Here is a 15883-nt window from a genome sequence, read left to right as displayed (position 1 = left end):
AGGTAGATTTAGTTGTTGTTTTGTGTTAGTCCTATTAATTAGTTTGGAGGTGAAAGCAGGTTCCTATCCTGTGCTTTGTATTTTGGATTGTACTTTAAGCCTAAGCATATACTGTGAGTATAAATAAATAAAAATCTAATTAAACCCCCAAAAAAAAAATTAGAGCTAGCCCTGTGAGAAATGACTTGTAGACAGAGGACATAGCAATTTTTTTGAGGGGCGACCCCCCCCCCCTTTTCGCCCCAATTGTATCTGGCCAATTACCCCGCCCTTCCGAGCCGTCCTGGTTGCTGCTCCACCTCCTCTGCCAATCCGGGGAGGGCTGCAGACTATCACATGTCTCCTCCGATACATGTGGAGTCGCCAGCCGCTTCTTTTCACCTGACAGTGAGGAGTTTCACCAGGGGGACGTAGCACGTGGGAGGATCACACTATTCCACCAGCTCCCCCTCCCCCCCAAATAGGCGCCCCAACTGACCAGAGGAGGCGCTAGTGCAGCGACCAGGAAACATACCCACATCCGGTTTTCCACCCGCAGACATGGCCAATTGTGTCGGTAGGGACGCCTGACTAAGCCGGAGGTAACACTTGAACCGGTGATCGGCATGTTGGTAGGCAACGGAATAGACCGGTACACTACCCGGATGCCAGGACATAGCAATTTGAGCAGCCAACAAAATATTAATCATAATATCAATCAGGTAAAGGGAGACAGAGTGTGCATCAAAGACCAGTGTTAATGTTTAATCTCTAACATACTTAGCAGCATTTCCCTGACAGGGACAATAAGCTCTTCAAATCACTCACCATTCGACGCAGTGAAATCAATTGCCACCGTAAAATTGATCTGAGTGCTACAAGAGAAAAATAAATCAAGTATGTGTGAGACATAAATTATCAATCAAGTGAGATTATTACACAGAATGTCGCAAAGTGAGTAGAGGACGCAATTAGGCATCTGGTTATCATGAGCTGTCTTTCCCGATAACAGAGTGGGAAGATATGATACCACAATAATCCTCTCAGCTCTCTGTTAGCACTGCAAGTGACGGAGGCTGTAGATTAGATGGGACAGATAGGGATGGAAAGTGTGCAAGCAGTGCTAGTGTGGTAGTCACTGCTGAGTTGAGATGTTGCTCTTTAGTCTCAACTTACCCGCCTTTGATGTAGTCAAGAAAGGAGAGCTCTGTGTCCACCAGGCAGGACAGCAGCGTGACCTGCCATTTGGAAAGGTGTTTAGTTAAGTATGGAAATGGCAACTATTTTTGACAGTATGAACAAATCCTGCCAGGGATGTCCAATTTACAGCAGTGTTGACACGGAGTGGGAATTAAATCCAGATTAATTCGTGGTACTACTGCATGCATCCAAACGGAAAGTTATAAACCCTCTTGTTAAATCAACTCAAACTGCTAACTGTGAAAATGAAAATCCTCCGGAAACAGGGAAGGGCAACAACTTAGCCCAATGAGTTGACTCACCGTTCCAGAATTTTGGTACTTCTTCTTCTTCTTTCCTTTTTTCTTTGGGTTTAGCACCTGTAGAAAAAAAAAAAACATGACATCAGTTTTCCTCCTCTCACTAGTTTTCTCATATTTGTTCTGTTCTGACTCAACTTTGTTTTGAACTAAATCAAATTGTGTGTCATGAAAGGTGGGTGGATGTGTGAAGAAATAAAGAGAACATTCTGTACAGATGTAGAAGTTCTCCATTCCCAGAAGGTCGGAATCTGGTTTATAACCCGTGTTCACTCAGTATTAATGGGTTCTCTCAAAAGTCCTCAAGAATCCCAATGGCCACATGATGGAAATATTTCTTACTATAAAGGTTCCTAAATTACTAGAATTACTAGTCTTGATTAGATTGTAAGCCTTTGAACTCTTTTTTTTTCTTTCCCCCTTTTTCTCCCCAATTTTACTTGGCCAATTACCCCACTCTTCTGAGCTGTCCCGGTTGCTGCTCCACCCCCTCTGCTGATCTGGGGAGGTCTGCAGACTACCACATGCCTCCTCCGATACATGTGGAGTCGCCAGCTGCTTCTTTTCACCTGACAGTGAGGAGTTTCACCAGGGGGACGTAATGCGTGGGAGGATCACGCTATTACCCCCAGATCCCCCTCCTCCCTGAACAGGCGCCCCGGCCGACCAGAGGAGGCGCTAGTGCAGCAACCATGACACATACCCACATCTGGTTTTCCACCTGCAGACACGGCCAATTGTGTCTGTAGGGACGCCCGAACAAGCCAGAGTAACAAGGGGATTTGAACCAGCGATCCCTGTGTTGGTAGGCAATGGAATAGACCACCATGCTACCCAGATGCCCCAAGCCTTTGAACTCCTATTAGTATTAAGTTTTCTTTTTTGGTTTTGTCATCCTCTCTCTTCTTTTCCTGCCATCCTTCCGATCGCTCTTGAATGTAGACTTTTAATATGCAACTTAGAGATTGGGACAGAATTGCTTGGAAAATGGTTATTCAATATCTCTGGCAGCTTTCTGATGAGCAAATTTTGTGACAATTTAATTTTTGAGCAAGAGTATAGACTACTGACAGACATGATATGAGATTCATGTTTCGCGTGGGTGTGTATGTGTGCGTGTGTCCGTGCATATCTGTGTGTGTATATGAAGAAAGTCACCTCATACATATGGAACTGTGCCTGGCCTCTAGACATCTCCCTGTAACTGGTGCTGAACTCCCCGATGAAGTCGTGACTGGGAAAATGGACAAACAAAATCACAATTTCATTTTTCCATCTGAAAAAAAAGCACTATTAAAATCAAATATGTGTATGTCTTATAATCACAAAAAGAAATGTGTCTTAGGTATCATGGCTTTGAGACAGGAGATGCTGCACATGCAGCGTCTGAATACGTGGGAATGGGAGAAAGCAAAGCAGATTGCTAGAGAGCTTCCTGGTTACCATCGGAGTTGTCACAGCACAAGCTATTTTTTTGAGAATAATCAGCACAGTTCAGATGTATCTTTGGCCTGAATGCTTGGCTGAAACTCACACTTGTAATTATAGATTAATTATTTGCTTAGTGACAACTGTTTCCGTTCAATAAGTTACTTAAGAAAAGACTCCCACTACATTTAAGTATGACACTGATAGATTCCTCTCCAGTTGCATAATGCAAGATTAAAAGTGATATAGTATAATAATAGTCTGACATGTACAGGACTTTATAGCACGGTTTTTTTTCAGAGCGTATGTGTTCACTTATCTGAAAAAGGTACATTAAGAGGTTACAGAGCCTGATATGTGACAAAAATCCCAAATGCTCAATCTTACTGGTATTTTATATACTATATATATATATATATATATATATATATATATATATGTGTGTGTGTAGCTTTTTTTTTTAAGACAGAGGAGCCATATCTCATCAGATCATAGAGAAACTGCAAAAAAATGTGTTTCAGAATTTAAAAAAGAACATTGTTATCCTTATCAACAGGCATTTGTATTAGAGGGTTTAACATGTATTTATAGGTCAGGGGTCATGAAAGTTTGCATTAATAATATAAAGACGGGTGACAGTTTAAAGGAAAAAGTCAACATAAAGTGTCTTAGTAAGGTGCTGGGCCACCATGAGCCTCCAGAACAGCTTAATGCTGCTTGTCATAGATTCTGCAAGGGTCTGAACTCTACTGGAGGGATGACCACCATTCTTCCAAAAGATATCCCCTCATTTGGTGTTTTGCTGATGGTGGTGGGGAGCGCTGTCTAACACATCGGTCCAACATGTCCCATAGGTGTTCAACTGGGTTGACAGCTGGTGACTGTGAAGGCCACAGCAAAAGATTTACATCACTTCCATCCTCATCAAACCATTCAGTGACCCCCTCGTGCCCTGTGGATGGGGGCATTGTCATCCTGGAAGAGACCACTTCCATCAGGACAGAAATGTTTCATCACAGGATAAAGGTGATAAACTCAGAATAACTTTGTATTGATTTGCAGTGACCCTTCCCTCTAAGGGTACAAGTGGACCCAAACCATGTCAGGAAAATGCCCACCACAGCATAACAGAGCCCCCAGACCCCCTCACTCTGGGGGTCAATAATGTAAGTTTTTCCTTTAATTTGTCACCGGTCCGTATCTCATCCCTGTCCATAAGCACACACATGCATTTAGTATGTCTGAAACCGTGATTTTTATCTATGTTTAAAAATCTTGTATAACTTGTCTCTGTCTTGATTGTGTACATTTTTAAGCATTGTGTGTTGTGACTTTAAACTTCGGTAAGTTGTTATTATCAATTATCAAAACACGCAGACATAATCCTTCAAAAGTTTTTTTGGGATTTTTTTCCCCCCTTTTTCCCCCAGTTGTACCTGGCCAATCGCCCCGCTCTTCGAGTTGTCCCAGTCACTGCTTCACCCCTTCTGCCAAGCCGGGGAGGGCTGCAGACTGCCACATGCTTCCTCTGATACATGTGGAGTCGCCAGCCGCTTCTTTTCACCTTACAGTGAGGATTTTCACCAGGGGGACGTAGCGCGTGGGAGGATCACGCTATTCCCCCCAGTTCCCACTCCCCCCTGAACAGGCGCCCCTGACCGACCAGAGGAGGCACCAGTGCAGTGACCAGGACACATACCCGCACCCGGTTTCCACCCGCAGACACAGCCAATTGTGTCTATAGGGACGCCCAACCAAGTCGGCGGCAACACAGGGATTCGAACCGGTGATCCCCATATTGGTAGGTAATGGAATAGCCCGCTACGTTACCCGGCTGCCCCCTGTAATCCTTCACTTTAAGAGAAAAAAATTTGTATCCCTGGAAATGGAACATGTTACCATAGACTGTCACTTTTGCATGACAGCATAAGAGAAAGAACTTGTTCCTCACCCTCCATCTCGGTCCCAGTCATATACCTCCACCTTAATGCTCCTTTGGGTGGAAAAGAGCGAGAGAGAGAGAGAGAGAGAGAGAGAGAGAGAGAGAGAGAGAGAGAGAGAGAGAGAGAGAGAGAGAGAGAGAGAGAGGATTCTGTTAAAAAACTAATTAGCACCACCCATTTGGAATCTTTCTGCCTAAAATGCGAACTGTTCATCTGTGGCAAAGGGTGATTTGGACACTAAATGGCCCAGCCTTATGGGATGGAGTGGGGAAGTCTTGTATTGAGGATTTATAATACCAGGGAGTGAAGGACATGACAGATGAAGACACTTACTGTGTCGCAACCTGCTTCCATGGTAAACTAACTTCAGAGGAGAAATGGTGTCTATATTTACATTTTCCCTATCATCCGGGATGACTTAAGGAGAGGGTGATGGTAGAGTCAACATACATTCCTAGATCATTATAGCATTACCAGTAATGAATAAAAGGAGTGCATGAGTGCATGGGACAAAGCGATTTTTGTTTTAATGGATTAGATTAGAAGGAATGCTAGTGCTCCTGTAGGAGAAATTGAATCAATGCAGCAGCAAATAATACGATACGAAGGGGAATAAAGATGTTAATAGAAACACAAATAGACCAAGTCAAAATGGACATAAAAACATAATGTGTTATACAGTAGTGAGTAATAAGTAATTTGTGTTGCAATAGATGTTTTGTTTTAGAAAGAAATATCTCCTGCTCTTGTCTAAAGCTAGTTTCTATTTGGAAATGTCAATATTGCCAAAGGACTTTGGTGACCATCTAACATTGTTGGAATTAATAATTACTCTGTCAAGAATTCATCATATTACAAACATGATTTGAAAAAGTGAAATTCAAAAGAGGCTAGATTAAAAGGGAAGAGATTGGGATTCAGTTACTGATTCCCTCTACACCTTAAACTGAAACCCTTTTTGGATCTTAGTCTAAAAAATATCAAATAATATGAAAGAAATCTATTGACCCTGCGTTGGCCCTTTTCCTTCATTACGACAATCTTGGAACAACAGCTTATTGTACTATTACTCTGAACGTAAGCCTCTCTGTGTAGATATACCCACTAAATGCTTTAGGCATAGGTATTAACCCTGAGAGATAAACATTTGTTAATGTGTATTCCTTACCTGTCGTAGTCTCCATTACACAGGGCTCTGACCGGGATTTTAAAGGCCTGCCACACTGGGTCCAGAGTGTTCTTCACCACCTCTGTTTTATGGCAAATGGTATACCTGCAGTGCAGATACAAGTATGTATTCAGCAGCAAATAAAGTAGAATGCAAGCATGCGCATGAACACACACACACACACACACACACACACACACACACACACACACACACACACACAGAAAGGGACTGTTTACTGCTTTCAGATCAGATTTGCTTTGAATTTTGAGGGGGGGGGACCCCTCTGTGTTTGAGTCTAGGCGATAGCAATATGATGTTGAAGTATTTAATGATGCAACTGTCCTGTTGTTCTCTATGTAACTGTAGGACCTAGTGGATTTCTTTGTAACCGGGGCATACTGCTGTTTCGCCCACGGCTAAACATTTAGACTGCCTCAATAAGTACTCGGCTGCACATAACGAGAATGTGTTAAAGTGCAGGGGGCTGAAGTCGACTTGAATAAAAGTATCTGCGGGGCAAAAAAACCCACCCCGCCACAGTTTTCACTTAACTCTATCTCATACCCCCTTTCTCTCCTCACTTATTTCTTTGTTCTCATCTTGTTCCTTTCATCTTTGCTAATCCATTCCTTTGCTAGCTTCATTCTGTTCACGGCCAGATGCTATGTCACATATACAGAGTATTGTGGATGGCTATTATGTAATGTCAAAGAGCCGGTTCTATCCCGGATATCTTCCATGTAGAAGCTTTATAGAGCGTGAACAATCTCGCTTAGTGCCAATATGCATTACAGGACTATTTTCCACAATGTGCATGGAAAAACCACAAAAATAGACAGCAACTTTGCCTTCCAAATGTGCCTTTCAACTTACGATCCGTCTTCATTACTGCGGTAAAATACGAGGAATGGGTCGGATTTTCCAAAGAAGTCCTTCTTGTCGAGCTTGTTGCCACAAAATTGAAGCATCACCGATTCCTTAAGATCAAGGAGATAGCCGAGATAAAGACTTTACAGACATTAAATACCAGAGGTGACAGTCCACATAAACTACACAAATTTTCCTCCACAATCAAAAAAACCTAATAATGTTGACTAGTAGGATTACAAAGAAAGGCATAGTTGACTACCCATTGTATGTTTTGTACAGACTCTTTGCACTAAAAGGTCTTAATCATTTCTCTATTGTCATATCAGTGCACATCAGTGCAAAGACCACTACTAAAAGATACTACAAAATCAATCGGTAAAGCCCAGCATTATGTTCTACTTGTTGGATGGGAAGGTGATGACGTAGCAGGAATGGCACCTGTTTTTAAGTTTGAATGGAACTGAGAGATTTGGTGCTCAAACACCTCTGCAATTTCCCGGTTTGACCACAGGTCTGAGTGAATTACACAAAAACACCTATCATCTAGAGCAGCGGTCGGGAACCTATGGCTCGCGAGCCATATATGGCTCTTCCGGTGACGGCATATGGCTCCCAGACAATTTTGAGTTGAAAATTATTATTTTTTCAAAAAAATCAGTTTGGAACTGATTTTAAAATACTTGTGATATTTCTTAATAATACTGTGTCATTTTAAAGTAAACAGAAATTAGTTTTGAAGATAAATTTCTCGGGTCACGGGTCACCCGTGGGTCGGGTCGGGAACCAATGGCTCGCGAGCATGTCCGGGTCATTGTAAAGGTGAAGAAATCAATTTTATCAGATAGCCAACTAGTTTATCCGCTTCAACCCTTGTAACGGAAAAGATGGCGAAAAGAAAAAAAGACGATGATTACCGTGCATTCCAGGCTGCGTGGACAGAGGAATTTGCATTTGTGGAGAGAGCAGGATCTGCGGTATGTCTAATATGCAATGATAAAATTGCATCGATGAAACGGTCAAATATAAAGCGGCACGTCGATACGCACCATGCTTCATTTGCATGGAAATATCCAGCGGGGGACAGCAGGAAAAGGGCATGCGAGGAGCTACAGCGGAGAGTGCAGACGAGTCAGCAGCAACTACGTGTGTGGACCAAGCAAGGTGACGGGAATTCCGCTAGCTTTGCGGAGGCTTTGGCAATAGTAAGGAATGGAAAGTCATTCACAGATGGCGAGTATGCCAAAACATTCATGCTTGATGTGGCCAATGAACTGTTTGATGACTTCCCAAATAAAGACAAGATAATCAAACGAATAAAAGACATGCCCCTGTCAGCAAGAACTGTGCACGATCGTAGCATCATGATGGCAAATCAAGTCGAGGAAACACAAATTAAGGACATAAACGCCGGGACATACTTTTCTCTCGCGTTAGATGAGTCAACAGACGTTAGCCATCTATCTCAGTGCAGTATCATTGCCAGGTATGCTGCAGGTGACACACTGCGTGAGGAAAGCTTGGCTGTTTTGCCAATGAAAGGGACAACAAGAGGAGAGGATTTATTCATGTCTTTCATGGAGTTTGCTAAAGAAAAAAAACTACCGATGGATAAACTTATTTCTGTCTGTACTGATGGTGCACCCTGTATGTTGGGGAAGAACAAAGGATTTGTAGCGCTTCTCCGTGAACATGAAAAGAGAGCCATCCTAAGTTTTCATTGCATCCTGCACCAGGAGGCGCTTTGCGCTCAGACGTGTGGCCAGGAGCTTGGCGAGGTGATGTCTCTGGTCATTCGAGTGGTCAACTTTATTGTTGCCCGAGCTTTAAATGATCGCCAGTTTAAAGCTCTGTTAGAAGAAGTTGGGAATCATTATCCCGGTCTGCTTTTACACAGCAACGTGCGTTGGTTGTCAAGGGGGAAGGTGCTCAGCCGTTTTGCAGCTTGCCTGAGTGAAATCCGGACTTTTCTTGAAATGAAAGGCGTCAAGCATCCTGAGCTAGACAACACTGACTGGCTCCTGCAGTTTCACTATCTCGTGGACATAACTGGCCATCTGAACCAGCTCAATGTGAAAATGCAAGGTATTGGAAATACAATCTCATCCCTTCAACAAGCAGTGTTTGCATTTGAAAGCAAGCTGGAAGTCTTTCTCAGGGACATTGAAACAGGTCGTCTTCTGCACTTTGAAAGACTGCAACAATTTAGAGATGCATGCTTAGCAAGTGACTCCACTCAACATCTGGATCTCCAGCAGCTAGCTGGCTTTACGTTCAATCTCCTGCAGTCATTCAAAGCACGTTTTGGAGAATTTCGTGCGCGCACTGGTCTTTTCAAGTTCATCACTCATCCACATGAGTGTGCAGTGGACAAAATCGACCTGACATGCATCCCCGGGGTCTCTATCGGAGACTTTGAGCTGGAAGTTGCTGACCTGAAGGCATCAGACATGTGGATGAGTAAGTTCAAGTCACTTAATGGAGAGTTGGAAAGTCTTGCGCGACAGCGAGCAGAGCTGGCGAGGGAACACAAGTGGACAGAAATTAAAAATCTTCAACCTGAAGACCAGCTGATTCTTAAAACTTGGAACGAGTTTCCTGTGACATACCACACAATGCAGCGTGTGAGTATTGCCGTATTGACCATGTTTGGCTCTACATATGCATGTGAACAGTCTTTCTCGCATATGAGGAACATTAAGACCAACCTACGCTCACGTTTAACTGATGGAAGCCTCAACGCCTGCATGAAGCTCAACCTCACCACGTATGAACCAGACTACAAGGCCATCAGCAAAACCATGCAGCACCAGAAGTCGCATTAAAAGTAAGACATATTTAATTTATTATACGTTAAAAATACTATATGGCTCTCAATGAAATATATTTAGAAATATTTGGCTTTTATGGCTCTCCCAGTCAAAAAGGTTCCCGACCCCTGATCTAGAGTTTATTGGGTATTTTTGGCCAAACTGATATTCCAACCCAGTAAGCGTGGTTTTCTCAAGTAAATAAAGTCATTGGTTTGTTTTAACCTACTGTGGCAATCAGATGCCTAGGGTTTGTCAGTTAGGACCTTAAAATAAATACAATATAGCTGGTCAAAGCACAGGAAAGCATTTGAATGTCAATATGATCTCTGGGATGCTCTGTAATTAATTATGATCCATCTCTGCAAGGGTTTGTGAAAATTATTTGTTTCGATGTTCCCTGATTATATTTTGCTTTGCATTTGTGTATGTGTGGATTACACTGCTAAATGCCAACAGTACAATAGGTCTTACTAGGGCTGTGTTTAACAAAATCCTTAAAAGTTATGGAAAGATAACGAATAACGACAATCCATTCCTACTGGACCCTCATATGCATGTGTTGTTAAAATGTATGTACTTTTTAAATGTAAGTAGCCCACTTTAGACAGACAGCAAAATTACAGTCTACCATGCATGCTGCAAAAAATATTTGGTTAACACAATCTCTTCATTTACTTCTCTAAGTCTCATAATTTGCATGAAACCATCTGAATTGTCCCAGTGCAAACAAACCCTGTGCACCTGAAACTCCAGACAGTTTGAAACAAACATCACAAAATAATAATCCCCAACAACTAACTGCATCCTTACCCGGCAGTTGCTCAGCTCCTCTGCCCTCACTATGATCGTGCCACATTTCCTCCCTGGGATTCCACTGGTAAGAAAAAAGATAAAGGGAAAATAAATAATAAATTTCCCAGTTTGTGCTTGCATTAGGGCAAAACAAGTGGGTTTGTGACTGTCGGTTTAATTCTCCAGACACCTTGGGGAAAAGAACAAGTAACATGCTGTCCTCCACAACTATTGCTTAGGTGTCTCTGGGCAAGGCAGTAATCCTCTCTCCCTTTGCAACTGCTTAGTGGGTCATTGTCAGTAAAAACATGAACTAATAGATGGTTTGAATATAAGGGCCTCTTGGAAGCCAACAAATGTTTTTCCGCTTCCGGTGTGGGAAGATGGCGGTACGAATTCACATTTGCAGTGGCCTCACCAAGTACCCGGGGTGCCAACAATGGGGGGGGGGGGCAAAGGGGACAGTTATCCCCGGACCTCAGATCGGGGGGGCATCAAACTGACCCCTAACCTTAAACTAATCTGTTGGAATATTTTGTCAAAAATAAATATCCGTGAAGATTTAACAAAGTATTTCTCAGTAACAAAAAAGCTTATTATTCTATTATTGCTTATTTTCCTTGACATAGAGGTCAGAACAGATTCACTCCCCCCTCCCCCCCACGTCATGGTTTGGTCCGACTGTCAACAACGTAAACGCCACTCACTGCCTCATGCTCATTTTCCAAAATGGCTAATACTAGGCAACAACCATCAGGTGCCAAAAAAAGAAAAGTAAAACAACAAAGGAAAAATGATGAAAAAGAGTTAAGGGGCTCTATGGCAACGTGGTTGAAAAAAGCTAAAGAGAAAAGTGAGTTTTATCTAGGCAGGCTAACATTACATCTGGCAAACAGCAGAGCTAATGTTAGCTAATTTTAGCTAAAGTTAGCTTACTGGTTGTTAGCTAGCTAGCTACGTTACCTACGGGCAATGGCTAGCTAGGCTACTTCATTGATAGACATAGTTTTAAATTTTAGCATAGTAGAGCCGTATAACAGTTTAACACAATGCTTCTTTGACCTCATCAATGACTTTGCAATCCGGAAAGTGCGGCGCTTTTCATTTGTTTAAATATTGGAACTGACGGGTTTTTAGGCCTATTGACAAAACATTTACAATGAAATGCATTTAGAGAAGGAGACGAATACCTGATGAATTGTAAACAGCGCCTTTCTTCATCAATGTAAACTGCCAAGATTTATTAAAGCTTTTTTAATTTTACTCCTGCATCCGTCCTTTGAGTTGCCGGAATCCCCGATATAGCCTACATGATTTATCTACGAATACTGAGACAATGATGATTTATCTGCGAATATTGAGACAATGATAAATGTCTGCGAATAGCCTACTGTTCTTTAGACAAGTTATAGCCCACATGGTGTCTTTGTGAATACTGTGATCCTACCTTGAGACAAGTGATATGTAGCCTACATGAGATGATTTATAGTGCACGGGGGGAGGGGGGAGGGGGGCCTCGCGAGATCATCTCGTCCCGGGCCTCGGCTAGGCTGACGGCGCCCCTGCCAAGTACCGTTCACGCAGTGTCTTTGTCCACGTCTGTTCACATCCTTGTTTATGGCTGGGAGAGGTGGTGCTTGATTGGCTGGGAAAGCTTGGTCTGCTGCATCCTGTGGGCCCAGGAACCACAGCCCTGCCCGGAGCTGCGCCCGAAGAGCAGGGGCGTAACCACGGGTGGGCCTGGCCTGTCACAGGACCACCCATTTCAAGCCCAGGCCCACCCAATCACGCTGGCTTACAAGCAAGTAGGCCGGCCCCTTTTACGTACATAGAACTGCAAAATCTGAGCGCACATACCATCACGCTCTGTATTTTTCACTGCTGCTAACTAGCCAATAGCCAACAGTTAGCCATAACTTATGGAATGGCGAAACAAAATTCAATCTTCCGCTTTTTTAAAAAGCCACGGATGGAGGAGGAGGAAAGCACACCTGCTCCAGCACCGACTGAGCTGCCCAATGAGAGTGAGATACCGCCGGAGAGAACGACAGAGGAGGCTACAGCTTCTCCGCTGCAGGCAGCTTCTCCTCCCCCCTCTGACGACGGTGAGACGATTCCCTTGACCATGCCACCGTCAGATTTGTCTGCTGTGGATGAGCCACCCTCGCAGCCTAAATTAGTGTTCCCCGCAACCAACATTTCAGGAAAATTACGTTCTTTTTCCCATAAGTGGTATGAAGAATTTAAGTGGCTTGAATACAGCTCAGCAAGGAATGCTGTTTTCTGTAAAATGTGTAGGCATTTCCCCGAGCCCCATGTGGAAAACATGTTTTTTCGAAGCGGGTTTGTAGATTGGAAGCACCTCCACCAGGCATGCTCGAAACATCAGGCTAGCAAACCCCATTGTATTGCACTTGGTAAATTTGAGGGTTACAAGCCTGTAAGGTCGGGGGACTGTTCTAGACCAACTAAACCCTGAGGCAATGGACCGCTCATTTGTGGAAAGAAATCGTGATCACGTAAAGGTGGTTCTGGACATTGTTATGTTCTGTGAAAAACAAGAACTGTCATTACGTGGACACAAAGAAAGTGAGGAAGCAGAAGCACTAAACAAGGGACATTTTTTAGAATTGTTTAAATTCATTTCCAAATACGACCCAGAAATTCAAAGTCGCCTTCAACAAATGCCTAAAAATGCAACGCTCATGAGTGCAAAAATTCAGAATGAATTGCTAGAATCTGCTGCCTCATTACTGTTGCGCAAGATAAAAGCAGAGCTGCGTGAATCACCCGCCACCTACTATGCCATATTAGCGGACGAATATAAGGATATGTCAAAGCGTGACCTGGTCTCTGTGTGTATTACGTACATTCATCCAGGGACAATAAAAGCAAGAGCAATTGGATTTGTAGACACCGGTGATATGAGTGCAAACGCGATATCTGAGAAGATTTTAGAAGTGCTGCAACCACAGGAACTTGATTCCTCTCTGTGCGTGGGTTTAAGCTTTGACGGGGCTTCCGTAATGTCAGGGAACAGAGTTAGAGCGCTCAACAGACACAAGGTGGAGCTCGAAGTCAGGATCAGTGAGCAAGGTTTTGGTGTTACTTGACGTTATCTTGGAAACGCTAGCACAATTTTCCGAAACTAGTGGTCACACTAAAGTTGAAGCCGAATCACTTTTGCAACAAATTCAGACGAAGAAATTTTTGTTTTTGCTGGTTACATTCGGGAAATTATTTGAGAACAGCGATTTTGCAACAAAAGGTTTACAGAGTGGCTCATTGACTGTCACTGACTGCATAGATCTAATTCAAGGCCTCAAAGACAGTTTTGCACAGTTTAGAGATAATTCACAAGGTGATTTCAACAAAGTGTTAAAAAAACAGAGGAACTGATGGAAAAGAATGACGTCTCCAGCTGAGATGTCACCGGCGCTCGGGAGAGAAAGCTGCCCGCGAGATTCAATGAGTCGGTGGTTACCACTAGTTTGGGCAAAGCTACAAACGTGAGGAACAACGCTGACCTGAAGCAGCTATGGATTAATTATGGACAGGCAGAGTACTGAGCTGGACAGTCGCTTTCAGCAAGATCAGTATGGCATCATGCGAGCAGCCGCTGCTTGTTTACCAGGATCAGTTACGTTTGCCCAGAAAGAATCATTGCAGCATTCATGTGATCATTACCGGATATCTATTGAGGACGTGGAATGGACCATTTTCATTCAGGCACTGCGTCATAAAGTGGAGAGGGGTCAGTGTTACCCATCCCTCATTGAAGTGCTGGACAGCTGCAACTCTGACGTTTTCCCAAACATTAACAGACTGTTAAGGGCAATGATCACCATTCCCCTGACTTCACGTACTGTTGAAAGACTCTTCTCCACTACAGGCCGTATCAAAACATGTCTAAGATCTTCCATGCTAACTGCACGCCTCAGCAATCTATCCCTGTTGTCCTTTGAAAGGGAACTTACAGACTCTTTGGACTATGATGAAATAATCTCGATCTTCTACGCTCGCCCTCGGCGTCTACACATTGTGCTGTAAAACATGTACTATAGGCCTATAGCTTACATGTTGTATCATGGTCTTTTAGACCGAGTCGGGCTGTTTTCCTCAGTGATGTTTAAATGGTTGTGTAGAGCCTGGCGAGAATGACTGGCGTGGTATTTGTTTAAGTGCGTTTTTATTAAAGTTTTAGTATGTTTTTTGGTCACGTACTAAAAACCTGTGTTATGTGTTTACTGCTGTAATGTGTTCGAATTTGCGTCTTGTTTGAAGGATTATTGGTGGAAAATTTTGGTCCACCCATTTTCACTCAGGCCCACCTAAAAAAATCTTCCTGGTTACGCCACTGCTGAAGAGGAAACACCGAGGGGGGCAGGACACGGAAGAGGGGCAGGCTAAGCTAACTGCTAGCCAATGCAGACCAGCAGTTCCGGTAACATCGAGGGCAGTCTGGTGGCGGCCTCGCCTACCGTTGACTGTGTTTTTGGAGTCATGCGGAGTGGTGTGTCGAAGGTGTCTGGCTGGGAAAGCTGGCGTTGGATCAGCTGGGGGAGCCTGGTCTGCTGCGTCCGATGGGCCAAGGGACCATGGTCCTGCCTGGAGCTGTGCCCGAAGAGGTAAACACCAAGGGCAATCTGACAGGACACGGAAGCTAACTGCTGGCCTATGCAGACCAGCAGTTCCGACACTCATCCTGGCGTTTGTTCTCTCGGGCAGTGATTTTTTTGTAGTTTGATATATGTGTTCTTGTAGTTTTTAGATATGCATTTTTGTCTTTGTGTTGCACTTCTGTGGGCTGGGGGACATGAAATATCGTTTTTCCCAGCCCACAGCAGTGCATGTATGCACTGCTGTGGGGGTGTGCCAACAGTGCCAACAGTGCATGCACTGCTGTGTGTGTGAAATAAAGTGTTCCTGATTCCTGAAGTTTGTGGTTCAGTTCCTTCAATCATGTGCCTTATGCCCCATTCCTGGAATCAGATTAGGTGAAATATTTAGTTTCAGTTTCAAATTTATTTGTCATATATGAAAAGTTATCACTGCCCACAGCTTTTCATTTTTTCACTCAACACTCATACCAAGGACATTCTAAGTAATATTTTTCATGCATTTATTGTGCTACAGCTATATGTTTTTATGTTGATAATCTGGTAGAGACAAAGATAACCTAATACTGAAATTAACAAAAACGCAAAATTGAAAACGAACGAGGGTAAAGAACCTTGAAATAATGCTTCTGTATCCAGTTGCATTTCAGCTGCAATGTGTGTTTACACACTAGCCAGTGAAGGATAACATTCAGCCAATAAGACAAAGAGACCCTAAACACTGGGGTTCATGGCATTGGCCATGAACCCCAGGCTTGGTTTGCTATGGGGA

General features: G+C 43.4%; 1 protein-coding gene across 1 annotated transcript in view; it reads right to left on the bottom strand.

The window, feature by feature from the left end:
* The window catches only part of LOC130113836 (copine-8-like), a 101959-nt gene that overhangs the window by 13777 nt on the left and 72299 nt on the right, over window positions 1–15883 (bottom strand). The window contains exons 7-14 of the mRNA XM_056281500.1: window positions 10511–10574; window positions 6894–6997; window positions 6018–6122; window positions 4858–4899; window positions 2637–2712; window positions 1482–1538; window positions 1156–1217; window positions 808–854 (exon numbers count right to left, since the gene is read on the bottom strand). Coding sequence (XP_056137475.1) covers window positions 808–854; window positions 1156–1217; window positions 1482–1538; window positions 2637–2712; window positions 4858–4899; window positions 6018–6122; window positions 6894–6997; window positions 10511–10574 — 557 coding nt within the window. The remainder of the gene's footprint in view (window positions 1–807; window positions 855–1155; window positions 1218–1481; window positions 1539–2636; window positions 2713–4857; window positions 4900–6017; window positions 6123–6893; window positions 6998–10510; window positions 10575–15883) is intronic.

Source organism: Lampris incognitus, chromosome 6 (genome assembly GCF_029633865.1).
Source record: "Lampris incognitus isolate fLamInc1 chromosome 6, fLamInc1.hap2, whole genome shotgun sequence".
NCBI classification, from domain to species: Eukaryota; Metazoa; Chordata; class Actinopteri; order Lampriformes; family Lampridae; genus Lampris; species Lampris incognitus.
This window is presented reverse-complemented; position numbering and strand designations above follow the sequence as displayed.